We start from the raw sequence: 26,911 nt of genomic DNA on the forward strand, positions 1-26,911 counted from the left end.
CAATATTGACCCATCAGCTGCTTAGAAAGACATCAAATAATAGATGAACAATTACACCACAAATTATTTCCATGCTTTGCCTTTTGTGTCGAAGTTGCAACACACAATGCACAATTGTTGACTCCTTATATACACTAAAATTTGGTGTCCAGCCAGTATTAACAGAAGTGCTGTTCTCTGTGGCATGGGAAATCCAAATTATTGTGTGACTTTCAAGACCCTTTCCGAGTCTGGTGCTGGATCATTTTCACTGGAAATTACGTCTTTGGACTCTTGAAAGGGGAAGGTCACACAGCTCAGTTTGAATTCTTCCCTTGGAACTGGTTTCTCAGTTGAGTATTTTTTTTCCCCAGAAAATGGGGAATACAGCAGGGATTAGTTGAATAGGGAAGACGCTAATGGATGGTAGTGTGTTGGGATTCCTGGATGGTTCTTCTACCTGAGACTGGCAAGGCCACACAATATTGCTAATGAAAATGCCATCAGGCCAGCCCAGCATAACTCAATCAGCTCCTTTGTGTTCCAGGGCTGGAATGCTGGGTTACAACCCAGCAGAGGTGGCAAACAGATTTAAACAAACACAGATAATGCTGCAGCACTGCTGCCCAGCAGGAAAAAGGCAGCTGCCCAGGGGAACACTGCAGCCTTTGTTATTTATTAGGAAAATTTGTGAAAATGTGGATCTGTCTTCACTGTTAAATCCAGATCTGAAGAAGGGGACTATGTAGCTCTTCTCACAGCCCTGGGAAAATAATTTATCTGCTCACCAGTTGTTTCTGCCAGGAGTGTGGAAACATTTGCAGACAATTCATAGACCTGTATAATCTTAAATAGGGCTTTGAAAATTAATGATACCGCAAGATACTGAGCACTCCTGGAGCTGCTCCTGCAGCAGGTGATTAGTATCTCGAAAATGTTAATGAACTTGAACAATCCTTGTTTGAAGAGCAATCAAAAATGACTCTACAGTGAGCTGGTTCCAGGTTCATAGTCGTTGTTCCTTCAAATCCAGTCCCACACTCTTTTCTTAGCCATGAACTGATGGGCAGCATGGAGCACACTGTACACCTCATTTTTCTTTTCTTTTTTTAAGTCCTTTCAAATCCTCCCCAATGCCAGTGGCCAGATTTATAGATATATATTTTTTTTTTCAGTTGGCATTAATCACTGTCGCCCTGCACAAAGACAAGTGCTTGACTTAGCTCTGACTCAGCACCCAAAACTGGTTCATTCCATCCCCAAATGTGTGTTCATGGGCGACATGGCACCTCCAGACGTGGTGAACAGAATTGGAAGTAGCTCTATTAAAGCCAGCAGCTGCTGGAGGAGAGAACATTAGGGAATTAATGAGCTACAGCCCTCCAAAGGTCCAGGTCCAGCCACCTTTGGGAATGGTGCAGTGCTCCTCCAAACTTCCACACCAACTCCTCCCTCTGACCCCTGGTTAAGGAGCGACACCACCCCTGGGAAAGGCAGGACTCCTCCCAGTCCCTTGTGCCACAGACATTTAATAGATGAAGCACTAATTGCTTTCAGCCTCATGCATGTCACTAATAAACGGCTGTGTAAACAGGGAAAGGAGAGGGAAGAAAGAAGGAAACTGCCCTTTTAAATAAAAGACGAAAATGTGGTAAATATGGTAAGTATTACGCCAAGGTCTTCGCAAAGGCTTTCCCTACAATTTCTCTGATCAATCTGAAACCTGAATTCAAAACTTTGCGTGGGTGATGCGTGTGGATGTGTGTTCCCCTGTGCCATCAATTCCAGCCACATTCTCCTTGTGATCCAGCCTTCTGCTGCACTTTCAAATCTTCAGGCTTGCCTTTAAATCAAACTGACTTTTCAGAAAATGTAATTTATTTTAATGACTAATTTCAAGTCATTGGCTTCTAATTCTTGATTCTCAAATATATATGACTTCCTCTTGCTCTCTGCAGTTCTCCATTTCATAAAATGAGTCATGTATAATAACCTATATGATTAAAAATGAAACTACCTGGAAAGGAATGAGATGGCAGAAAAATCATTATCTGATCAAATGGCTGTTATTTTGAGGGAAATCTCCTGGAAGGATGATGAAGTGAGGCTGTCTAACCTTGAAATTATAAATAACTATTATGTCTTTATTTTTCAAGGGATCACCAGCCTGCTTGCCAATGGAGTTTACAGTGCTGCATATCCTCTGCATGACGTAAGTGATCTCGCGCTGTATTTTACACGTCTGCTGTCTGTCACCAAGAAATCCCTTGTGTGTGACGTGTTGGTGGCATCATCCCAAACATGACTGACTTCCTTCTCCCTTATGTCAGGACTGCAGTAACTTCTGCAGGTTGTTTCCATCCCTCTGCTCTCTTTTAAGGAATTCCACACCTCTGTTCTCTGTCTGATGATCATAAATTTGAACGTCAGAAGAGTTGTTTCAGTGTTTTAGCAAATGAAATTCCTCTGTTGTTTCCTGACCTTCTGCCTCCAAGATCTCTGGCACCAATTCCAGGAACCACATTCATTCCCAGGGCACCAAGGAGCTGGTTCTCTTGGCCACATCCCCCTGCAGAGGTGTCAGTAGCTGTGTGTCTGTGCAACCAGGAAAAACCATAAGCAAGGATCTGAAGTCCCATATTCCATGGGGCTGGATGTGATTGCAGACCTTCCTACTGATGAAATCTGCTTCTGAGCAGCTCAGTGAGATGTCAAGAGTGTGTTCAGCTGTGGTGCTCATCGAGCTCAGGAATTCTGGTGGCACTCACAGCCAAGCGGGGACCCTCATCCTGTCAGAGGTGCACACAGCTGGGTGCTGGTGTCCTTCTGATTTAGAGGTTCAGGGTACAACTAGAACTGACAAACACATGCTCTTAGCCTACAGAAAAGCTTGGCAGATGTCAGGGGGACGTGGCAGTCATGCTGCTCCCTCCTCATGTACAGCCTGTGTGAGTGTCCAAGGGCTGTTGAGCCCAGTGCCCGTTTTCTGGCCTGGGATGTGAGGGTGAAGTGTGTCTTCCTGGCTTTCTGCTCCCCACACTCACACTGGGTTTAGGTGGGACTGTGAGAGCTTTATCTTGGAGCACCCAAGAACAGAGCTGCCTCTTTTTCTGCCTGATGTTTGTCATACATGTCAGGGCTCAAAAACTACAGCAGTGCCATGTAGAAATCGAGAAAGAAAGGTTGAATAAACTTCTCGTCGTGTTCTTGCCTCACATCTTTAGACAGCTACTGATAGTCTTGTATAGAAGTTATTTATTGCCTTCGTTTACTCCTTTATCATATCAAAAAATAGCTGCAAATTAAAACCTCAGCTCTAATCAGCCCTGAGTGTTTGGAGAGTCTGGAGAGGGAGCAGCTCTCTCAGCTGGTTTCTTCTCTTTCCAGCGGACTGAGCTGAACCCCAAATACCACGGCAACACCGCATCCTTTCCCTTGACATTTTTAGGCCACCTTTATCACTTATTCATTCCTTTTCCCCCCATGACAGACACTATTGCTCTTTCCTAATGTGCCCGACGACAGAAGACAAAGTGTGCCGTGACAAATGGGCTCCTAAAATACAGCGTTATTTTACAGATTGCTTTTTCTGGTTTTGATGCATTAAGTGAGTGGGAGACGTGGGTATGCAGGATGCAGAGCAGTTCTTGGCACAACCTGCTGGATGACACAGATTTTCTCTCTTTTTAAAGGGTGACTATGAAGGTGAAAACGTGGAGCCCAATGACAGAAAAGTAAGTTGATGCATGGAGGGGTTTAACATATTCACAAGAGTCCCAGCCTGAAGAGTCACCTGTTGCAATCTGGATGTTTTTGCCAAAATCTCACAGAAAATGCTGCAAAAAGACACTATATTCCAAGCAGTTTAAGAGAAAAAGTGTTTTCCAGTAGTGTGGATATGTATAAAGCACCCAGCTCAGTAATGACACATTTCATGCCACATTGGCCAGAATACTGACATATAACTCCTCTCAAAGTTCAGATGATGTCATTTTGGGCCCGCTCTGATGAGAATATGCTCAGCCATCTTCTGGTGTCTGTATTTGGCATAAATCCTGCTTCAGGATCAGAACTAGAGGAGTGGGAGGGAGTGGCAATTGAAAACATAAGCATAGAAGTGATGGGGAAAGATAAATATTGAATATTTATCAGGAATAAGAGGTCCTCAGCAACATTTGATGTGTTCTCTGCAGCTAGAAGCTGCCCTGTGGATGTACACACTGAGGCATTGCATCACTTTCTGCTGAAGTTATGCTTTAAAATGTGGTTTTATTGTCTGTATAGTGAAAGACATAACGTTCATTGTGGTGAAACAAGTTATTAAAACAAGGAATAATACAAGTTATAAAACAAGGAATTCTCCCAAGGAAGAACTCTTCCTAAGGAAGTAGGAAGTACTACTTTATACTAAGGAAGTATGAGGAAGAAAACCAAATTTTTCAGCCTTTGTGGCAATGCTGATTTCTTAAATTCAAAGCTCAGTTACTGCATCCTCCCCATCACACTTCCCCAGAGAAGGGTGGCTTTTGTCTGTGCATCAGACAAAAACTGGAGAGGTGACAACCAGTTCTCTCAGGAGGAGCTACTAAATTTGAGTGTTGTATATGCTGGGCTTTCAGACCTGAAACTTTGCCTTCCCTGTTTGTTTCATGATATTTTTTTTCTCCAGAGAAATGCTCTGGTCATTCAGGTCGTAGGAAGAGCAGATTTAAAGAGCTTCAGGCTTTATATATAAAAATAGGTTCCCAAAATGGACAGTCTGCTAGTCCTTCAGGTGCAAATGGCTCATCAAAAGGCAGTGGATGTTATTTCCCTCCCTCTATTGATTCGTGTTAAAAATACCACACATCTGTCTTTTCATTATTAAGCAACACTTCGCTCAACTAAAAATAGCATGTAAGTCCATGTTTTCTGAAAGAGTCCAGGTCATCTTCTTCATTGCTATTACTTCAAACCTCACAAATTCATTAATTTCTCGAGTTCATTGGGTGTTTGGAAGTGTTTACCTTGGCTTTTGACTTTCAGTTCCATCAAGTAATCTTTTGGTGCATTTTGGCATGTCTCTCTGGTTTCTTGAAGCTTTCTTTAATCTTATCCAGTGCTAGGCTCAGCCTGTGCCTTTTTTTAACAAGAAAATTAAAGATTTGAGGCCTAGAAATGAAGTAAATATTTAGGTCTAGTATGCTGATCTCCTCTAATCATGTCTTTGAAGCTGTGCTTTGAATATCAGGCTGATAAATGTCAGGATAAATGAGATAATTCATTTGTACTTTAGACACAAATCTGGTTTCGAGTTGCACTAAACTAAAACATGGCACTGATGCAAAACCTCCTCAGCTTAGTGTTTTCCTGATACGTCTGGCCAGCTTAGATCACAGAAAAGGAATCTAATTTCCACCATAAACTTAGTTTTAAAAATGAAATCTTAAAAAAATATATATAAAACAAAGAGGCTTAGCTAGTGCTGCATGTGCATGTTGAGGTGTCCCAGATCATTGCCTCCGAGACACAGGCAGTTGGCCTTAAACTTTTGGAAAATGTGGTTGAAAGAAACCTAAAGCAGAATAAAAATAAAGTTTGCAAGAATGTTGCTGTTTAATAAAGGCCTGCTGTTAAGTTTCAGTTCCTGCTCTTACTGTTGTAAGGAAATTATTAATGGCTAATGACTTTGGGTTGCAGAGGGGAAAACCCACAGCCAACTTATATTTTTGATGTCATATTTCTGTAAAAGCTGAGAAGTTTCTTGGTGTTTTTTGTTGTTTTTTTTTTTTTTAATGAGCCAAGCCATTTGTATAAGTACAGCTTGGAAATTCTCTGTTAGTGGTTTGGCAGGAGAATTCCAAAATTGCTCTAGGAACGTTGTTTGCTGTGGGACTTCTCTGTGATCAAATGTGACCAGGAGGAATGGGCATGGGCCGTGTCTCTGGTCTACCCTTCTTTTCTCCGCTGCATTTCACTGGAGACATGTAGGAGTTTGAGATCTGTCAAGTTTCCCATGATAAAATAGCCTGGAGTTCGGGGAATAACATCCTGTTTGGTCTAGGAACAAGATTAATCCTGTTGTCCTACCTATACTGCTACTGGTTTTGGTCTTGGTTCCCCATTGAGTTTGATTTCTTGTTCACTCTGTTGGCTGAATTGAATAAGGGAAAAAAATCAGGTTTGAGAAGCACTATTTATATATTTTACAGAATAAAGGATAAGTTGAAGGTCTCAGAGGAACCTGTTTTTGTGAGGGATTCAGTTTTGCAAATCAGTAACGGGGATCATTGTTTCCCTTGGCCCATATCCTGACAAAAAGGAAGACTGGAAATCATTGTCTTCTTGTGGTTTAAAGCTGAAAAAAATCTTAAATGCAGCCTTTGAGGCACCTCAGCCCCGCACCTCTTGCTGGATGCTGAATTATATATTTGTTGTAGCAAAATGGCCTGAAGTTGTGTCAGGGGAGGCTGAGGTTGGATGTGAGAAGGTTCTTCCTCCAGAGGGTGGTTGGGCCTACGGATCACAGAGCCAGCATTGCTCTCCCTGGACCAGACTGTCCATCAGTCTGGCTGCTGAAGAGCCTTTTAATGTGCTGGAATTCATCACTCTGTTGGAGCACGCCAAACCATCACATTGACTTTTAATACTTAATGCAGGCTGCATGTGTTGGCACGATTTGGGCTGAAACCCCGAGGTGGTGAGGCCGGAGCTGTGGGCCCTGCAGCCGCCCGAGGAGAACCCACTGGTGCTTTAGCTCTCACCTTTCTCTTGCCCTTCTGTTTTCCAGCTGCTGTGTGAGGAGTGGGCGAGCTACGGAGTGTTTTATAAATACCAGCCCATCGACCTGGTGAGGTGAGAGTTCAGCCCTTGGGGTCGAGTTGCTCCGGGGCAGAGCTGAAGCTCTGCAGGGATGCTCATGCCCGTGCCAGAGAGTGGGAAATTCACTGGGAGAAAAGGAGTTCTCTGGGAGTTAAAATGTGCTGATATAGCCCACACAGTGTGAAAGCTTGCGGGGGACATATTTTTAATTAATTTTGTTTGCTCATGATAAGACCTGAGGCTCTCTGATGAAAATGAGGTGCCTTTTTAAGAGGATTCACTCACAGAAGGTCCAAAGACACCAATTTGCACAGCAGAAACACAGTGGGGGGAAAAAATGACCAGTGGGACAAACTAGTTTTCAGGGTGCCTGTATCTCTGGATGGACTCCAAGCATCATGAGAAAGAGAGTCCTCTGAGAAGAAAAAAATTCCCACAGGTCATCAGATCTTCCTTTCTCCATGCCTAATACAGATGCGATTCATAATTTTAGCCACGTTATATTTTAAGAAGTAGGAAACATTTCTCTCTCTCTCTCATTTCTTTTTCTTTTTTTTCTAAATGTATTTCAGAAAATACTTTGGAGAGAAGATCGGGCTATATTTTGCCTGGCTGGGAGTTTATACACAAATGCTCATTCCAGCTTCAATTGTAGGGATTATCGTTTTCCTGTATGGCTGTGCAACTGTGGATGAGAATATACCCAGGTAAAATGGATGAATAAATAGATTCTGTTGTTGGAGGGCACTGGAAGCTCAAAGTTGCTTTGCTTTAGAAATGTTTTGTCAGTAATATCCAGGCCGAGCACAGCTGAAATTGTGGTTTCTTGTTCCTGCATCTTGCCCTGTGCCACCCACATCCTGACACCCCAATCCCTGTTCCTGAGGTCTGTCTATGTGTGCTCCTAAAACCCTCCATCCTCACGCTTTATCTTTTGGAAGCTGTGCTTAAAATTAATCCACCTCCACAGGCCCCACTGATCTCAGCTTCCAGTAAGCCATGGAGCTTTCCCAAGGGCACAGAACAGCCCATTTCTATCTCATTAGCATTTATTGCTAATATTACTTGGGGAGTTTGCATTGATGTCCTAAAAATAATTCTTGGCCGGTTGCTCAGGTGGTTGTTTCTTTTTCCCTAACTCAGATCATTATGTTAAAACAAACCAGCAAAATTCTGCTAATGAGGGGGTTTGGTGCTTCCCAGCACAGAGTGCTGAGGAGGGCATTGTGTGACAGAGAGATGCATCAAGAATACACATCCCTCAAATAAGCTACTGTGATCACATCAACAAAATCTGGATGTCCTCCTACTTTTAATCTTTTAGCAAGTTTCGTATTAGAACATTTTTAAAGCCCTCTGATTTTGCATTATTTGCCCTGCATGCATCATCAGCTGGAGATGCAAATTACAGGGTTGTACAACGAGCACCAGCCCTGAATAACAAAGCAGATAATGGATACCAAAAAATAGATTAAATTTTTTTTTTGTTCGTTAAGATTGCTTTGTAGTTCTTCCAACAGTTGAAGTTGAAGTCAAAGGGAGGGTCACTGTTGCTATTTCACAGATGGAGCACAGAGGAGATAAATTGGTTGAACTCCAGTCTCTTGATGTTCAGCACTTCCCTTGTACCTTATCTATCACTGTAGTTTGTATTTCAAAACAAGAGTGTTTTATTTTATTTTTATTTTATTTTATTTTATTTTATTTTATTTTATTTTATTTTATTTTATTTTATTCTGTAAGATCTTAGAGTAGAAAGCATAGAGCCTTATGCCTTTCTTAATGTTCCCTCTTATTCCCTGGAATGGAAATAGAGCTGGGGAAGGAGGGAGGGAGGGAGACAGCCTTACATGAGGATTTCAGCCCCTGCAGCGGTGTAGAATTGGATCCAATGATCCTACAGAAACTGCTGCTGTCCAGAGGAGAACGGATGACCAGAGCACGAAGCTGGAGCCATCCTGACCGTGCTGTTCCCTTCTCTTGTGGCTTTGTTGCAGTATGGAGATGTGTGACCAGAGCAACAACATCACCATGTGTCCCTTGTGTGACAAAACGTGCAGTTACTGGAAGATGAGCTCTGCTTGTGCCACTGCCCGTGCGAGTCATCTGTTTGATAACCCTGCAACTGTCTTCTTCTCAGTCTTCATGGCTCTCTGGGGTAAGAAGATCTATGCCTTTATGTTAAGCTTTTAATTATTTAAAATACAACAGGAAGAAACAGAGGAGATAAAGCAGTATATTTATACACAGGCAGTTAACGATACAAAGAACCTCTCATTTTCTTTTTCTTCTTCTTCCTTTTTTTTTTTTTCCTTTCCCATGAAACTGTCACACCCAAATTTATATTCTGGACTGGAGGCTAAAATTCAAAAAGTTGCTCAAGCTGAATAGCAAATGAAATTGTTAAGCATCTGTCATAAAACTGCTGCGTGGTATGTCAAAATTTCATTAAAGGGATTGCACAGCTTGCCAAAAAAAAAAAAAAAAATCTCTTTGCAGAGCCAGCTTCCACTTTAGAACATTAGAGAAGAAATGTATTAATGTACTCGGGGGTTGAGGGGAGGGCTCCGAGGGGAAGTGTAATGGCCTTTAGCGTCTTCAGGACAAACCAACATTGATTCCCGAGTGTGCTCCGAGATGCAATTAGGTTTATCAGCAGGCAGACATCATGCAAGGAGACTGGGAAGAGGGAACAGTGGTGGAGAGGGATTTTTCCTGATCCTGATGCGGCCCTCGTGCTTTGAGCCCTTTCTGGGCATGTCTCTGGCACTTGGGTCAAAATATGAACCCTCTCATGAAAACTTTGTGAGGATGTCTTCAGGAATGGTTTGGAGGGCTTCTCCCCTCCCTGCTGGAGGAGGGATGGGGAACCTCCCTTCCCCAGGAATGGGCTCTGCGGGAGAGGAGCTTTGATGGCCACATATTCCCAGCAGCACTGAGAGCAGCACAACCCTGTACACCTCGTTGTGAATTAACATAACCTGTTCTGGATTATATTTCATCCCAGTAATACACCCTGAGCTTTTATCTCTTCCAGTACACTGGGAACTGTTTGTACATTACCATTCATCTGAACTGATTTAAGTACAATTGAACATAATTTAATTTAAATTCTTGGCCAAGGTCTGTGGTTGGGATAACACTGTTTTAACTGCAGCACTGAGAGCTTATTATCAGGTACCACAAGGAAAGTCAAATGTCAGCTTTAGTCTCCCTCATTTTCCATTATCGTGAGCCCCACATGGATCTTGGCATGTTGTCCTGTTGTCCAAAAAGTAACAGTTTGTCTCACTTTCCACAGCAAGCAACTATGGGTCTCTTCATCCATTTTTTTGCACTCTTGTGCAAAGTAAGGCAGATTGGCAGAAGCCGGGTTCTGGGCCCTGCACAAAATTTGAGAGGGTTTTGAAGTGGGATGTGAAACTCCTCAAGCTCTTTGGAGTCAACATAAAGCTTTGTTGTGGTACAATACCATATAAAACAAATGTTGTTTCAAAGAGGTCTTTTTCAGCTGGAAAACGAAGAACTTTCTCCACCTAGTTTTGAATTTGTATTTTTAAATTCATGTGGAGTTGAAGTAGGAGAGTGCAGGTGCTTGTGGCAGAGCGGGGGTGCAGCTCCCTGGCATCTTCCCCCAGGGCTCCTGAAACAACCCAGCATTCCAGACACTGTCCTCTCTCTCCTTTTGCCCTGTTGTAAACCAGTGCCACGGGAGGCTTTCCAGCAGCCTCTCATTCGTTTTCCATCTTTCTGGCTGTAAATGGGAGCCGCAGCCCCCAGCCCGCGTGAGAACTGCCAGCGGCGGCGAGGAGAGGGGAGGCAATTCCAGATCCCTGACAGGGACCCTCTCAAGACACAGCTCTGGCCATCCTGATTCACAGGAAGCCTGTGGCTTGTGAAGGGCCTCAGCTGTAGCTTTTCCACGTGAGAGTTTCGCTTGGAAGGCGAATGAATGTCATGGCCCCAGCCTGGCTCCAGTCAAGAGGGTGTCCTTTCCTCTCTGTTCAACTTTGTTACCCTCTCCCTGCCTCTGTTTTTTCTGGATATGAACGTTTCTGAGCACATCTGTTAATACTCACTGTGGGAAGCTCCCCTGGGAGCACCATTTCTTGGTAGACTTGCCTCTTTCATAATCACTTATTTATTATACAACGCTGGTGTATTCCCAGCATCTAAATATGTCCTCTGAGAACTCGCTCGGTCTCAGGGGCAGATAGACTGATATAGACTGGGATCATTCATTGGGACTCAAGAACAGCTTTAGTGAGGTTTTTTTTTCTCTGAGCCTTCTCCATCACATAGAAAATAGCCAGGTTTTTAATGACTGAAACTCTTAAAGGCTTCCTCTTTCACAGCCTGCCCATATGCAGCTTTCACAGGAGTGTTTGGGTTTGGGTGTGATGTTTAGAGGCAACCACACTATTGTGACCACTAGATGGATGTGATTATAATGACATTAAATTGCTCTATCTTGATATCTTTGAGGGAATAACTCTACCATCAGTACAAGTGAAATCATTCCTATTTTGTACAGGTAAGACTCAGGTTTTCTGGACTCACAGATGAAACGATATGCAGTTGAAGACCAACAATATCATTAGTCACAAGTACAAATATTTAAATAAGTTTGGCTGCCTGACTTTCTTAGACCCCTTAAAAATTACAGGCATCTTCCTACCTGAAGCTGTGGATGTAACAAACACCCTTTTTTCAGCTTACCTGGATAAAACATTTGGCTCTTGGCACATCAGTGTTTCCCAGCCAGACATGACTGCTGAATAAAAGAGAGCAGAAATGAAGTTATGTGGTAATATGTGTTATACGTTAAACTGTTGTTTCAGCTGCCACCTTTATGGAGCACTGGAAGAGAAAACAGATGCGCCTCAACTACAGGTGGGACCTGACTGGGTTTGAAGAGGAGGAGGTTTGTCCCTTCAGTTCTGACTCTTTGCTTTCCACTGTGCTGTTGCCCTGACCTTGCAGACTTTGCCTCGTGTTCCTGGGAGGGTACCATCCTTTAGAAGGAAGGAAAATCCCTATACATGAACTATTTGAGGTTTTTGTAGCAAGAGCATGACTAGTCCAGCCCTGTTGCCATGGGAACATAATTGTATAGCCACAAAATGTGGGTTGTTTTTTTTTTGGAAGTGTGTAGTGGGGTCACACCTAGCAGTGTAGGCATGGAATATACAGCTCAGACCTTCTGCTGGGCTGAAGTCAGGGTGCCAAGAGCCAAGGACCTCGTTCATCACACACTGCTGTAAATCAGAAATGAGTGCATTGAAGCTGATAAAGTTACAGTGCTGTAAAAAAAGCACTGAAAAATTCCTATTAACTTTAACGATGCAGGATCGAGCCCTGACTCGGAAAATACCTCAGGAAGCATTGCCAGACGTGGGCTTGAGGCATGGGGAGGGACACGGTGTGGAGGTGGTGGAGTTTTTTGCAGTGGCTAAAAAAATGTAATATCCCTGGCCAGGTTTATGCTAAATCTGCTAAAGAGCATAAAGGAGAAAAGGGCCAAATCTGTATGAAAAAGAAGATCTTAAAAATCAATGAAGTTTTAGAAGGAAAGGAGAGAAAACCCTCAGTCAGCTGAGAAACTGTTTCCCACCTTTTTGGTTTCGATTTTGCCACTTCGCAAAAAATAAAGGAGACACCTTCCCGGAGCAGAGCACAGTCCCAGCCCCCAGCCTTGCCCTGCTGCTGTTATTAAAAGAAGTATGAGCTCCCTTGTCACGTCCCTAGATGTCCTAAACAGATACACAACAAGCACTGCTCACGTGCAACACAAACCTCACCAGCCCTGGGTCTGACACCCTGCAGCTCGCTGAGCCTGGCACAGCCGTTGCTCCCCTCGCCCCCAAAGCCTTTCTGCTGGAATTATCTCCCCTCAATATGTTTATCTGCTCCACAATATATTTAGGTGCCCTGTGCCAGCAGCCTCTGTGCTGGTCCATACCTATTTACTGGGAGAGAATATAGGGACTTATTTCCTGGACACTATATACTCCTTTATTTTTGGTAACTTGTTAGCATACATGAAAGGGGAGAGGATTAAGTGTATCTTTCCAGTGTCTGAGTTCAGAGCTCTGCACAGCCAAACCAGCAGCTGTCAATACAGTATATTTTATTCTGTGTTTTGGGCAGTGATAAAGAATACGGTCACGGGTTTAGCACAGAATTTAAGATTCTCCTGTTTCTGATTTGGGGGGAAACTTAAGCTAGAATCATGTTGAACAGTCGGGGTTTTGAGTGAAATGCTAAAGCCCAAAGTATCTCATTTTCTGGTGGTTTTAGGGATGCCTGGTTCATACAGTACTTTCAGTAATGTTAAATAATATGGAACATGAATAGACTGGTTTTTCTCTGGTAGTGTCTAACCATCCACTGTAACTATGTTTGCTTTATGTAATTTTTAATATATAAATACAATATGACCTGCAACGGTTCAGTAATCAAATTTTTGTTTATTTGTTTTATTTGTTTTTTCTTGGTTTTCGTGGGTTTTTTCTGGTTTCCTGAAGGAGGCAGTCAAGGTTTGGAAAACATTTTTTTTTTTAAATCACTCCTACCTTTTTTATTCCATGTCTACTGATGAATGCCATCTTTTGATCTCCATTTCTCCTTTTTCAAGCATCAGATTTTCTTTAGAACTCCCACTGATTGCTTTGCCTTTACACCTTTCCCCTCTCCACTTGTTCAGACTTTTTTCAGCTCCGTTCTGTTTCCCATCCAATGCATAATTTTGAATTCTGACTCTTTTATGAATGCGTAATTATCGGGAATTCTGAATCCATGAATCTTCCTCAATCTTTTGGCTGTCTCTTACTTCCAAGTGTCTCCTGCACATTCTCCTGCAATGCAGATGGAGAATCTGTGGATGCTGTCCAGGACAGAATTAGGGGAACACCCCACCTGACAATTTTATGGGATCCCAAAGCCAAGTATTTTGCATACTTACAGCAGAAAAATAATCCCCTCATGAGCTGAGGATCACTGAAATTAGTAACTGACATTTAACTTTTATCAAAAATAGAGGTAATAAAATCCAAGCATCATGAGCCATTCTGTCTGCAGGTTGCGCTGCATATCTCATATATTAAATTTAATCTGCACATTGCTGTCCAAATCATTCTGCAGTTGCTGCTGTAGACACAGGATTCAACATTTTTTTCGTTATAGTCAACTATCAATTGACATGAATGACATACCAAGTGAATTGGAATTCAGTTAGAAAACCCAGAAATTACCAGGAAATCGACCTGCAGAGAGTTCATCTGTAGCTGATAGAGAAAATAAGTAATGTTGCTTTTTAATTAAATATGACTTCTTTCACAGGATCATCCAAGAGCAGAATACGAAGCGAAAGTTTTGGAAAAATCCCTGAGAAAAGAACACAAACATAAAGAGGTATGGTAAAAGTATTCATTTATTTCACTTATGAAAAAGAAGGTTGTTACAGCAGGCAGTGACCCAAGACTAAGAAATAGGTAAAAAATAGTCAATGCTCGCTGTGTTTAAATTCCAGGTGTCTTCATCTATGCATGAGATGCTCGGGGTGTGGCAGGCACAAGACCTGATTAAATCTAGAAATGCCTTTACTAATTAGATTCAGGAGTGTGGCTCAGGGAAACTGATTGAGCCTCATCAAAGAGGTGCTCCTCTAATGCTAATAAATCAAGTTTGAGAAAACTATGACAAACCATCTTGTTCCGTGCAGTAAAAGTACCTAAAGCCTCTCAGGAGAAGTTCTCTCTCTTGCTGAACTTTCCCTGCAAATAAAAATATTAATGAAGAGTACTGCCTTTTGAAAACACAGCTTCCCTTTTATCCCACTGAGCGAGGCAGTGCTCACTTACGCTTGGAATTTGCTCTTTACACCAGTGTGACAAAGGGGCTGCCACTCATCCCAGGAGCACCTGCCTCTTGCCAAGGGATGGTGCAATCCCTACAAGCAGCTTCCCTGCCCTTTCACTGGGGCTGGAATTCCTTTCCTGTCAGCAGCAGAAAGATTTGGAAAAGCTCCTTTTCTCCTGGCCGGTCCTACCTGAGGTTATTTCCCCTTTGCTGCAAGGATTGAGCCATCTGTGTGCCGTGGCTTTAATGACAGAAGTAGAAGCTCCAGCATAAAACCAAACCTGTTGGCAGAGTTTCCTCTCATGTCTGTTGCCAGCGGCACCACAGCGTGGAACCATTCCCTAAATTGGGATTTTATGACAACCCTGTGAAAATACAACTGCAATAACAAAGCTTACATGATACACTCTTCAGGGGCAGCACGTAGAGATGGGTGTTAAAGAAAAATTATACTTGAGTACCACTGGGCTCCTCTTAAAAGATGCTACAGAGCTGCTGGTGGTGTGTTCCCATTAATCTATAGGATGCTGTGTGTCAGTGGTTCGGGGCCATATGCAAATCAAATCCCTTTTTAAGTCCCTTGCAGAAGAGAAACAATTTGGGTTGCTGCCCAGTGATAGGCTGGGTAAATGATTTTGAATACAGACTTTACTGTATTCTGCAAAAAACCTGTAACTTGCTGTGCTTTTGAGTATAATCAGAATTCGGGTCTTAAATGTGGAAGGCTAATCAGACAATTAATGAATGGTGGCCCTCTAATATTATAGAATGAAAGTTGAGCAATTAAGAAAGGATTTTTTTTTTTTTTTTTACCAGACTATTTATAAGTTTTTGGGCTGTGTTCAATTTGGATGTTACTAATTTGAGAAACGTGAGAAAAGGAGGTTTTTTTCTGAAAGACTTGATGGTTATCTTTCATTGGGATCTAGTGTATTAAAGTTCAAATTCAGCAGTTGTAAGATGACTTGGAAACCTTCTTAAAGAAAAAATATCTAAAGCTAAACCGAAATTGCTTATAGCTTTTCCAAGAGAAGCCCAATTTAAAACAAAATTAAAGGAAAAAGAAAATTTGGACACTGTTTATACATCATAAAAGAGAAAGCAGAGCACAATCCTGTATTTAAGAGGGAATATCCTTTTAGGATTGCCTGATGTTCCCTAGGATTTGGGGCAAGCGTTTGTCTTTTGTTGCTGTTAGGCTTTATTAACTTAAAGCTGAAACACCAAGCCCTAAGCAAACTAACAGAGCATTCACTTGTGCTAAAGTGCTGTGCCAGTAGAGAATATGGAATTAATTGATGGAATTAATTGAGCAGTGCTTTGTAATGCCATATTGCCCAACCCTCTTCTGTTTCCTTTGACTGCCATCAGAAGCACCGATATTTTCCAGAAGAGACAGCAAACAAATGGAGACAAAGAGTTAAGACAGTCATGGCTGGGGTGAAATTGGTTCTTTTTATTCAAACTTATGAAGAAACTCAAATTATGAGTAATTATGGAAGACACAAATCAATTTGTTTTTGGCTGTTGAACCTTTGTTTAATATTCACATTCAGTTCTGGGTTTCTTCCCCTTCCTCCCCTCGTTCCTTCAGCACTTTTTGGGACACTGTTCTATGAGTTGGGAATGGCACTGCATGGCTAATCTTAGATTTCCCATCCTGGATGTTCTCTTTTGCAGTGGAGCATGGGCCATGTGTTGAAAGAGTCTCTTGCACTTCCCTGAGACAATGTGCATGTCCTAAAAATAGAATTTGAGCAGTATTTTTATGTGCATTACAACGTGTGCATCATCTTCTGCCATGTTTCTTTTGTTGTTGATTTTCTGGTGTTTCGAAACAATTCCGGGCATCCAAGTTTGTGAAGGACTCCAGAGGAGCAATGCTCTTGTAAATGAATTTCTGGAAGCCAAATTCAGGCAGGGGCTGATTGGCTGGATCAAGGGAATTCAGAGAATATAGACTTGTTATATAGAAAATCACAAAATGGTTTGGGCTGGAAGGGACCTTAAAGATCACTTCATTCCAGCCCCCCTTCCATAATTCCTCTTAGTGTAGTCCATTGAATACTGTGGGAATAGCCAGGTAAAATTAAAAATCACTCATATCAAAGGAATTTCAAGTCTTACCACCCACCAAAACTAGATCTTCCCTGTCAACTGAGTGTTCACCTTGGAGCTACTCCATAGCATGAATTAATTTAATACCTAAATCTGTATTTCAGTGGAGCCAGCTGTGCAACAGCAGAGCTGCAAATATTAACTGTGGAGGAAGAGAGGAAGGAGGGGGATTTTTCTAGGGAAAGCAAAAGAAAATATTTAACAGCAAGAGAGACCTTACTTCATGGTTTATGACAGCCTATTTGCATGTTTCCTTCAAAAAGTACACAGAAAAATCTGATTTATTTATACTCCCAGCGCAGGCGCTTGACCAGTCTGAACCTGGATACGGAGTAAACAATTTGCCTCTGTGGAATTGTGGCTGTAAACACTGTGTCTGCATCCTCTAACTGGTTGTGGTTTTGCCAGCCTTTTCTTCCCCCTTTCTGTTTTCATCACATGTGCAAAATCACACTCTCCTTCTTTATTAAATGTACGTTTTTTTCCCCCCTCAAAAAAAAATTTTAGACGGATAAAGAGAAGCTGACATGGAAGGACCGTTTTCCAGCCTATTTAACCAATTTTGTTGGCATCATCTTCATGGTAAGCATCACCTGGCAAAACCTGAAATTTTTATTACTGAGTCGTTGTAAGGAAGGGAAGTGATAGAAAATTTATCAGGTGGACGTGGTTCCCAATGGCTTTCTCCCAGTGAAAAAATTCAAACATTTTATTGGTTTGTGATCTAAAATATTTTCTAGAGCTTGAATTTCTACTTTGCTGTCTCTTTCCAATAAAGAAAAAAGAATACTAAAATAGGGTGGGGGAAAACAAGGTGACAGAAATGGAAATTCCCACCACCACTGATGGGATGAAACTTAAAAAGCACAGAGAGGCCTCTCAGAGAGTGGTCGGGAAGTAGAGACCAACATAATTTTTATAATCAAACTTTTGGAAAGAAATGACGTTGCCAGTTGCAATCATAATTGCAAGGATTTTTAATTAATCATTCAAATTTGGAGCTATACCATCTAACAGTAGAATTGCAAACAGAGCACTTAATTCAAGGAAAAGGTAAAATAATGATGAGAACAGCCTTCTTCCATTTGCTGATAAAGCATCAGCATTTAAAACAAATGTTGACAGAAATAATAATAATTCAAGTCATGGAACAGATTGGCAGAGAGATAAATAGAAGCTTAAACCCTTTCCAAAGGTAAAATTCACCAGAGTAAGTCAATTAATTTGGTTCCTTGGGATAGGGATTTTGGTTTAGGGTTGGGATTTTTTAATTTTTGTGTTTTCAGACACCGGAAATGCAACAAATCTCATATTTTCAGCTGAAGAATCAATACCTTTTGAGAACCATGCTTTAAAATCATTCCTCTATTTAAGCACTGAAAAGTTGAGAGGGATTTTACTGTGCCAGGAAGTGTGTTGATTTAATCAGATTTAATTTCAGTTTGTGATTATGAAAGCACAGCGAGCCTGAGTAAGGGATTTGAAGGCTGGTGTGTAGAGTGCAGCTGAACTACTCCTCTTTGTTTCAAATTTGGCTTTTTTGGTATATCAAAGAGGAAATTCCGTGTGTATATGCCGCTGGTGTTGGGGCCGAAAACAAGCACACTAATACTTTTAATATTAGTATTTATATTAATTACAATTATTATTTATATTCATTAGCAATATACAGTATTTTAGAATTTATTTATTAGCAATATGCAGTATTTTTTAATACTGCTAAGCAAGGAGTTTACATTTAGGTGCCTTAAAAAAAAAAAAAAGCCTTTTGCCTGTGATTGTGGCATATGGTGTCTTTTTTTTCATGTGATCTTCAAGTAACAAAAGAGGATCCTTTCCCACAGTTCCTCAAAGCCTTAAAGCAGAAATGGGGGCCTTGGGGTGTGGCCCAGAGGTCCCCTTTGTAAGGTTATTTCTAAATCCCAAAGCAAGCGTTGAAAGGTACATCTTTGGTAAGGTTTTGGGCGGTCCTTCCTCGCAGGTCGGGCTGACGTTCGCCATCGTGTTCGGAGTGATCATCTACAGGATCTCCACGGCCGCTGCCCTGGCCATCAGCTCCACGCCCTCAGGGCGCTCCAGTGTTCGCGTCACCGTCACCGCCACCGCCGTCATCATCAACCTGGTGGTCATCATCATCCTGGACGAGGTGTACGGCTGCATCGCCCGGTGGCTCACGCAGATCGGTGCGTTGGAGCCCTCAGCTTGCTGAAAGGGGTTTAAATCAGAGCACCCAGATGACTGGGGCTCATGAGCAGAGGCAGGGACGTTCAAATTTGTGGCTAAAATGCCACTGTAGAACTTTTTTTTTTTTTTTTATTATTTCCAAAAAACTATCCATAACAAAAAGGTCCGGAAATCTTTTCAGGTTAAGTTTTCGCCCATCTACAAATGATTGTCATGAAGGTCAGGCAGGTGTGGAATGCAACTGGAATTGCTACTGTAATGTGTCTGACTGGTGGGATCCTCAGCAAATTGACCACTGACCTCAGTATAGCCACAGCTTTCATATATATATACCTTTATAAATATATACCTTTGTTTAAAAGGTGGCTGATGTTGTCCAAAACCCACATTTATAAGATCTTGAAATGTTTCCAGGTAGGATAATTCCTTAACATTTCTCTTCCATGCCCCATTGGTTCCAGAGGTACCAAAGACCGACAAGAACTTCGAGGAGCGGCTGATTTTCAAGGCTTTCCTGCTGAAATTTGTCAACGCCTACACCCCCATTTTCTACGTGGCTTTCTTCAAGGGCCGGTGAGTCATGAAAGGGCTGCTCGGGGTTTCAGCTTGTTGGAGGCCTTTTCAGGCCTCAGCTTTAGGTGGTCCCACTCCAAGGCATCAGGAATCAAATATGGAAAGTATAAAATCCATCTGATGTTTATAACTCTAACCATTGTGCCCTAGATTTGTTGGACGTCCAGGAGACTACGTCTACATTTTCCATTCCTTCCGAATGGAAGAGGTAATTGAATTTCTATCCTGTCTGGGATCGTGTTGGATGGATGGGAGCACCTTCTGCCCCTGCCACAGGGGTGGAGGAGGTGCTCTGAATGACCTCTCCTCTGTCCACCCCAGTGTGCCCCAGGAGGTTGCCTCATGGAGTTGTGTATCCAGCTCAGTATTATCATGTTGGGCAAGCAGCTGATCCAGAACAATTTGTTTGAGATCGGCATCCCGTAAGTAGCAGCTTCTGTTCGATTTTTTTTTTTCCAAATTATTGTGCCTGTTAATGTAAAATAAGTGGGAAGTGAGCACTGAGTGAGCAGAACGGAGTGCTCAGCAAATGATCTCCATTTCCCTCAGAAAAATGAAGAAGTTTATAAGATACTTGAAATTGAAGCGCCGGCGTTCTCTTGACCATGAAGAGCACATGAAGAAAAAGCAGCGTTACGAAGTGGACTATAACCTGGAGCCCTTTGCTGGACTCACCCCTGAGTACATGGAAATGAGTGAGTGGAGGTGGAAAGAAGGTGTTTTAAACCGTAATTATCGTGACTAATTGGGGTGGAGAGCTGAGCTTTTTGAGCTGTACATTCAGCAGACAGTGGATATGAGATAACTGAATTATTAACGTGTGCAGTCTTGGACTGGAGCGTGTTTCAGCCAACCCTGGCTGCTGGAGGGCTGAACTGTGCTCTCTGCTGTTCACAAGCCCTTACTTTAGCACGAGATTTTAGATATTTTCTTTGGAGCCATGTGACATGTCACTGTCAAGTTTCAAATGCAAATGATTAAGTGGCATCTACTCAGGATTGTGAGGCATATTTCACCATCAGTTGAACCCTGCACTGGAAATAAGTTAGTTCAGATTTGATCATTTCCACACCTTTCTTTTTTTTCCCTGATATCTGAACTAAATCTGAGAGCCATGCAAGTCTGTAGACCAGGTTCTACTTGACAGATCACACAGAACTTTTTTTTCCAAGTAATATCTTATGTTGAGTGAGACAAATTAGAATATCTGGTGACCTTGATGTTCAGAGTATTTGAAGCAGATGGGAATTCAGTGGTACAAACTACAAGGCCATGCTGCCAGTTCCTAAAAATAAGAAAAAGTGCAGTTACTGAGATCAGCATGTGGAAGTAACAGGAGAAAGATGGGCACTGGCAGTACCAGGATGAGCATGGCATCCACGCAGAAAGCAAATATGATCCCAGGTTATAGGAAGCAAGTTATTCCTGGCAGAGGCACAGAATCAGCCATGTCCTTTCCAAAGCTTCCAGCGGGATTGGTGAAGGCCAAAAACCTGCCGGGGGAACATGGCAAGTTGAGGTAGAGCCAACACAGAGGTCACTGCCATAATCTCACTCCTTCAGGTGACTCCTGTGCCAGCCTTGACCGTGGAAAAAATGTTTTAGGAGCTTCCCCATCCTTCTGGTTACTCTTGCCTTGCTTTTTGCAAGGTGGCAACTGGCCCTTCCGTGCCCAAATGGAGCAGCCATCAAGCAAACTGTGCCTGACACAGAAAATGGGATTGAGTCTCCCAGAACTTGCCACCTTGTCAGAATTTGGGGGCTGGCACTGACGTGGCGATGGCTGCATTTGGTAAATACTGGCAACAGGCACTGAAATGTTTTGTTTTTTCTTTCCAGTTATCCAGTTTGGGTTTGTAACTTTGTTCGTTGCCTCCTTCCCGCTGGCACCTCTGTTTGCTTTATTGAACAACATCATTGAAATCCGTCTGGATGCCAAGAAATTTGTTACTGAGCTGAGGAGACCGGTAGCTGTGAGAGCAAAGGATATCGGTAAGTGGATATAGCTATTGTACCCCTGTTTGTTTATTCCTGGATTGATGGCAGGATGTTGTTATGCTGAGCTGGTTTCAACAACAGGGAGATATTTATAGGAAAAGTCAAAACATTCGACTGTGGCTTACCCGTGAATTGTCATAATTTATTGGGGCTTTACCTTTAAAATAGGAAGGCCAGAGCTTTAAATTCAGATGAATATTTCATTAAGTAAGCATTATCACTTTTGAAATTAAAATGATCAATGCTATAGAAAAATATCTCACACGGTTCTGACAACACCAGCCCTTCCTGGCAATGCAGTTTTCGTGCAGAAGCAAAAATTTCCGCATTTAAAAACTCTGGACTGGCCTCAGAAATACCGTTGGGAATGAGAGGAGACTCAGAAGTCTGTGGGTAAATGTATCCCTTTGTCCCTACTCGGCAGGAATGTCAGAAGGGTGAAAACTGCAGTGGATGGAGCTGGAACTGGGCTCTGTGGCTGTGTGGGGACAAGAGCACAGTCCTGCCCTTACAGGGGGGCCAACACCTATGGGTGCTTGTCATGAGGGAGCTGCTTCTCCCAAATGGTGGTTATTTATCACTAAAAAGCTCATTAAAATAAAAATAAAAGTAGAAATAAAATAATTGTCCTTGTTACAGAGCCAGGCAGCAAGAGCAGAGAGATTTGTCTGTTATTAAACTCTATGTTCATCCTACTGCTGTACAGGCAGAGTCTTTCTTTTTTTCCCTTGGGCTCATCCTTGTGCCCTAGGATCATCCTAGACTTGAAGAACATGCCCTGTTTTGCCATGGCTTTGTTTTGGAGGTGTTTTGTGGCTCCCTGATTTGATGCAGCAGGTTCAGGTTGCTGGTGGAGATGATAGGGAGGGTGATGTTGATTTTTTTGATTGTGATGGACGTTTGATTGTTTTTTTAAATTTGTTTCTGAGAACGTATTCATTGCAATTCATTGCAGTTCAATCCCATTCTTCAAACCTCAAAATTATAGGTGCCAAAACACAGTTGGGCTCCCTTTGCTTACAAGCCATTAAATTGATTTTTTATAATTTGTTATTTTTCTATTTAAAATATCATTCTAGCTCAGCACAATCACACACACTCCTAACTGTGTGAGCTGAAGATGTAATTAATCTAATTTCAAGAACTAGAACAGCATTGACATGCTTGTCTCCTTCCTTAGGAATCTGGTATAATATCCTCAGAGGTATTGGAAAGCTTGCTGTCATCATAAACGTAAGTAAATCAGCATGAATTAAATTTGAATTCAATAGGCTGGCTTTTCCATTCGGCTCCATTAGTTTTACTTCAGCACAAATCCCTTAAATCAAGTGAAAGGATAAGATTTAGAAACTTTTGGAAGTATTAGAGGATGAGTTGCTGTGTTTATTTTCAAGCTGTGATAGCAGTAGCAATAATGTAAAATAGTAACTAGTCACTGCTGCTTTTTTCCAGAATGTTTTCATGAAACAGTTTTGCCCTTCAAACAAACACAACCACACCAGCTTACTTTTACTCTTGTGAAGTACTATCAGTAGGATGAGATGTATTTTTTCATTTCAGCACTGTTTTGGTTAAGATGAGAGTCAGTTCAGCTCCTCAGAGTGCAGAATCCCTCCATCGCAAATCTGCCCTCGAGCTGCTTTGCCCCCACTCAGAGAGCTTGGAAAATCCTGAAAAAAATTGAATTCAACATCTTACACAAATTTAGCAGGCCTTAATGTATTAATGCATGTACTTCTGTGCTATTCTATATGAATAGACACCCACAATGATCATCCTCCTCACACCCCAGCTGGGGAAAGATGAAAACAAAGGCCAGCTGAAGTTCAACACATTTGCAATGCAGCAAAGCAGGGGCTCTGTAGCGCTTATGGCCACATGGCCATGGACTCCCATGGGGTTTTTTATGTTATCCAGACTTGCAATCCCTTCATTTTGTCCCCAGGGTTCTGCTGTGCTATGGCAAACTCATTCTTTTGGTTGTTTCATATGCTGCCTTAGCTTGTCTTCCCCATTTCTCTTCTTTTCCTTTGGAAATAATTTCTCTCTGTTTTTCTCTTTCGGTCTGTGTAGTCTCTCTTCATCAATACCCTGTGTTATTTTTCCCTCTTTGATCAGTGTACTGCTCCTCTTTACCATAAAATAAGTAAAACATTTTGTACTGTGTTTGTTCCACATGTACATGAGATTTATGCCAGGGGCAATGTTTCATAATGATGATAAACGAGGAAGGCTAAAGTCATGAGGAACTCAGCCCAATTGGCTGTCGTGCCTTTTCTCCACGATCTTTTTTAGAAAATTTTAAATAACTGGATGAAATGCAGCTTTTGTGACCATAAAAATACAACTGGGCTCAGTCTCCTCATGCTTTTATCCTGATGAAGTTAAGAACCACATGCAATTAACGTCCTTTTGCAATGCAATGAGACTTGGAAGAGTCAAATCACCGTCGGTTGTTTGCAGGATGGAAAAGCAGCTGGAAATCAATCAATTGGACCTTGTGCAAGGCACCAGGGAGAGGCTGTGATGGGGACACGGGGAAGCAGAGCTGTGGTAGCTCTCCCCTGGTGCTGGGGGGTACAGATGCTCCATTTTTGGGGGGCTCAGGTTGTCACCCACGCAGACGCCTCAGCTGGTGTGGCACTGCTCCGGGGAATACGCTGCACCTCGGGAGAGTGGGCAGTGAATAATCCCTTGCTGGTGCAGTGGATGCTCCACTTTCAGGGCCCCCAGGCTCCCCTGAGTTGTGTGAGTTGTTTGGGCGAGTCATGGTTGAGGATGTGATGAACTTAAGCTCTGCCTGGGTACTGCGCTCACTCTCTACTCTTGTGGCTCAGGCATTTGTGATCTCATTCACATCCGACTTCATTCCACGCCTCGTGTACCTGTACATGTACAGTGAGAATGGCACCATGCATGGCTTCGTCAACCATACACTATCCTCTTTTAATGTCAGCGATTTCCAAGCAGGAACAGCTCCCAACGACCCCCTGGATCTTGGCTACGAGGTTCAGATATGCAGGTACTCTCTTGAATGATCACTAACGTGAAGGGTTTTCACGGCTGGCTAAGAGTGGGGCAAATTCTGACATTCCTGGGGCAGGGTCCTTGTATTTTCAATGCCTTTTTTAGCACCTTGCTAGCCTTTTGTATCAGATGGATCCACTGCCTTGAACATCTTGCCTACATATCAAGTAATCACAAGCCTGAATATGATTTACTGCTTATTTGGGGAAATGGAGATTAGCATTAGTTAAATTCAGTGCTTGTCCATGCAAAGATTTTTATTATTATGGATTCCCTTTTCCAGGAACGGAGACAAATAATGATAAACAGCACAATGATGCTTTAAGGGAAGAAAATGATGTCACTCTGATGTCATGTCATGATATAATGGCCATGACCTCTTTTTTTTTGTCCAGTTTCCAATTCCTGATGAGAGCAGTAGCATCCTTATCTGCACTGGAACTTAGGATTTATTTAAAGTGTCATCACACAGGAGAAATTTGCATGGCTGTGACAATTTCTGTGTGTTCTTTTCATGTTTAAAGGAAAATTATGGTTACCTATTTCAGCTTCTGAATTCTTAAAACTGGGGGCCAAAGCCAAATCTTACAGTGAAAGCGCTTAGACCAGCAGAGCTGAAAGGGAGACAGTGGAGGGAGGAAAAGGGAGAGGAGAGCAAGGAAGGACGAGATATTCCAGGGAAGAAAAAACCAAAGATGACTTTGATCCACACATACTAAGAAAATCACACGAACTGACCAAGTAAAAAACCTTGCCTTTGAATGGTATTATTTTATATTACATTCTTCATGCATTTGAATAGTGCAAGTTAATATGCTGAAATGACCTCTAAACAGAAAATTCGCTCCGAGATGAAAGCAAAACCAACCCAAACTGCATTTGTAGTAGCTTTGCTTGTTTTTACTTTCTCCTGGTTTCCTCCTGCTGCTCTCTGGGCAGAGGTTAAGCAAGGTTGGCAAACACGTTTCAGCACAGAATGGAAGTGTTGGCATCGTGGTCCAATACCAAAAGGCCAAATTTATTTGCTTTCCAGTCCCAGCCTCTGCCTTCTTCCAAGCCCATCCGTATCCCAAGGATTTTAAAATCATTTGAAAATGCAGAGCCCTATTTCTTTCAAAATATTGACAGGATGCTGTGGTTTTGAATTTAATGTATTTTTGTTTGGTCCTGTTAATCAACACATAGATTTTCTGTTAGCCATAAATAAGGAAAAACTCTCTTCTCTCCACATGGCAAAATTTAGCTTCAATCTTTTGCTAATCATGTGTTAAACATTTTCTATGAATCTGAGGTCAGTATTTTTGTCTTTAAAATTAGTTTGAAAAATATATATTGTCTTTTTACGTATCTTAAAATAAAATACATCACCTGGGCTGTGTAGTTTACTCTGTCTTATGCAAAATTGATGTTATTTGTAGTAATCAGAGGGTATTAAGATGTATTAAGCTTTAATTTTTGAGTAAAACTGGAAGGCTAAGGGAGACTTTCAGCTGTGTCTCATTTCTGAAAGGTTAGTACAGTGAACTTTCTTTTAGACAGTTCCATTTATTGTTTGACTGTTTGTTGATAATTCCTTCTGATGCTAACATTTCTGAATTGCACCCCTGATTTACTGAGTCTTGTTTCGCAGGTACAAAGATTATAGAGAACCCCCCTGGTCTGAAAACAAATACGACATTTCTAAGGATTTCTGGGCTGTCCTAGCAGCAAGATTGGCATTTGTGATAGTTTTCCAGGTAGGTTACACTGCAGGCACTTGGAAATAAGTTACTGAGCCAAAGAATTATCTTCTTTCTCAGTTGTTTCATGGAAAAGGCAAAGAAATTTGCCCATCTTCATCACCCTCTTTGTCCCACCCACCCAGCCAGGCATTGCTATATCCTCAGGGGAACAATTCATCCCCAGGGATTCCCTGAACTGGTTTGATGCAGAACTTAATGACCTTAGAGAACAGCAAAGCACCAGGCTGATACTAATTAGGTCCCACCAATTTCTCCCATAGGACATCAACAGTTTCACTGAAGCAGCATAAATTTAATCCAAAATCGTTTTCAGAACTAGCCAACAAATGAGATTTTCAAAATTTTCCCAGTTAAACTTGCATCTGAATAAGAAGCCAAAATCTTGTAATTTGTCCTTAAAAGACATTATTTAATCACAACAGTGATGCTGCTTATTGTGACAAAAGTGTTTTAAATCTGCCTTATCTGAATAACTTGTTTCAAAACTTTTATTGGGTTTTTTGATTAAAAATTATCTTTTTGGGAAAGACCTCCCTTTCCTTGAATCAAGGTTTTCCAATCAGAAGAGTTTAATTGGAACGTATTTTACCAATTTTTGCCATTTTACCTCTTGTACTTGTTTCTGCCTT

At 41.9% G+C, this 26,911-nt stretch overlaps 1 protein-coding gene across 4 annotated transcripts in view; it reads left to right on the plus strand.

The window, feature by feature from the left end:
• The window catches only part of ANO1 (anoctamin 1), a 73,221-nt gene that overhangs the window by 43,492 nt on the left and 2,818 nt on the right, over positions 1–26,911 (plus strand). The window contains exons 8-26 of one of the 4 annotated variants that reach the window (XM_032112426.1): positions 1,574–1,639; positions 2,136–2,191; positions 3,672–3,713; positions 6,749–6,813; positions 7,353–7,487; positions 8,778–8,938; positions 11,622–11,704; positions 13,308–13,319; positions 14,122–14,193; positions 17,266–17,340; positions 18,740–18,941; positions 19,404–19,515; positions 19,666–19,723; positions 19,837–19,937; positions 20,065–20,210; positions 21,355–21,507; positions 22,694–22,746; positions 24,351–24,535; positions 26,171–26,276. In XM_032112426.1, the coding sequence (XP_031968317.1) occupies positions 1,574–1,639; positions 2,136–2,191; positions 3,672–3,713; positions 6,749–6,813; positions 7,353–7,487; positions 8,778–8,938; positions 11,622–11,704; positions 13,308–13,319; positions 14,122–14,193; positions 17,266–17,340; positions 18,740–18,941; positions 19,404–19,515; positions 19,666–19,723; positions 19,837–19,937; positions 20,065–20,210; positions 21,355–21,507; positions 22,694–22,746; positions 24,351–24,535; positions 26,171–26,276 (1,883 nt within the window). The remainder of the gene's footprint in view (positions 1–1,573; positions 1,640–2,135; positions 2,192–3,671; positions 3,714–6,748; positions 6,814–7,352; positions 7,488–8,777; positions 8,939–11,621; positions 11,705–13,307; positions 13,320–14,121; positions 14,194–17,265; positions 17,341–18,739; positions 18,942–19,403; positions 19,516–19,665; positions 19,724–19,836; positions 19,938–20,064; positions 20,211–21,354; positions 21,508–22,693; positions 22,747–24,350; positions 24,536–26,170; positions 26,277–26,911) is intronic. The other 3 variants (XM_032112427.1, XM_032112428.1, XM_032112429.1) reach the window with 3 other exon arrangements.

Source organism: Corvus moneduloides, chromosome 6 (genome assembly GCF_009650955.1).
Source record: "Corvus moneduloides isolate bCorMon1 chromosome 6, bCorMon1.pri, whole genome shotgun sequence".
NCBI classification, from domain to species: Eukaryota; Metazoa; Chordata; class Aves; order Passeriformes; family Corvidae; genus Corvus; species Corvus moneduloides.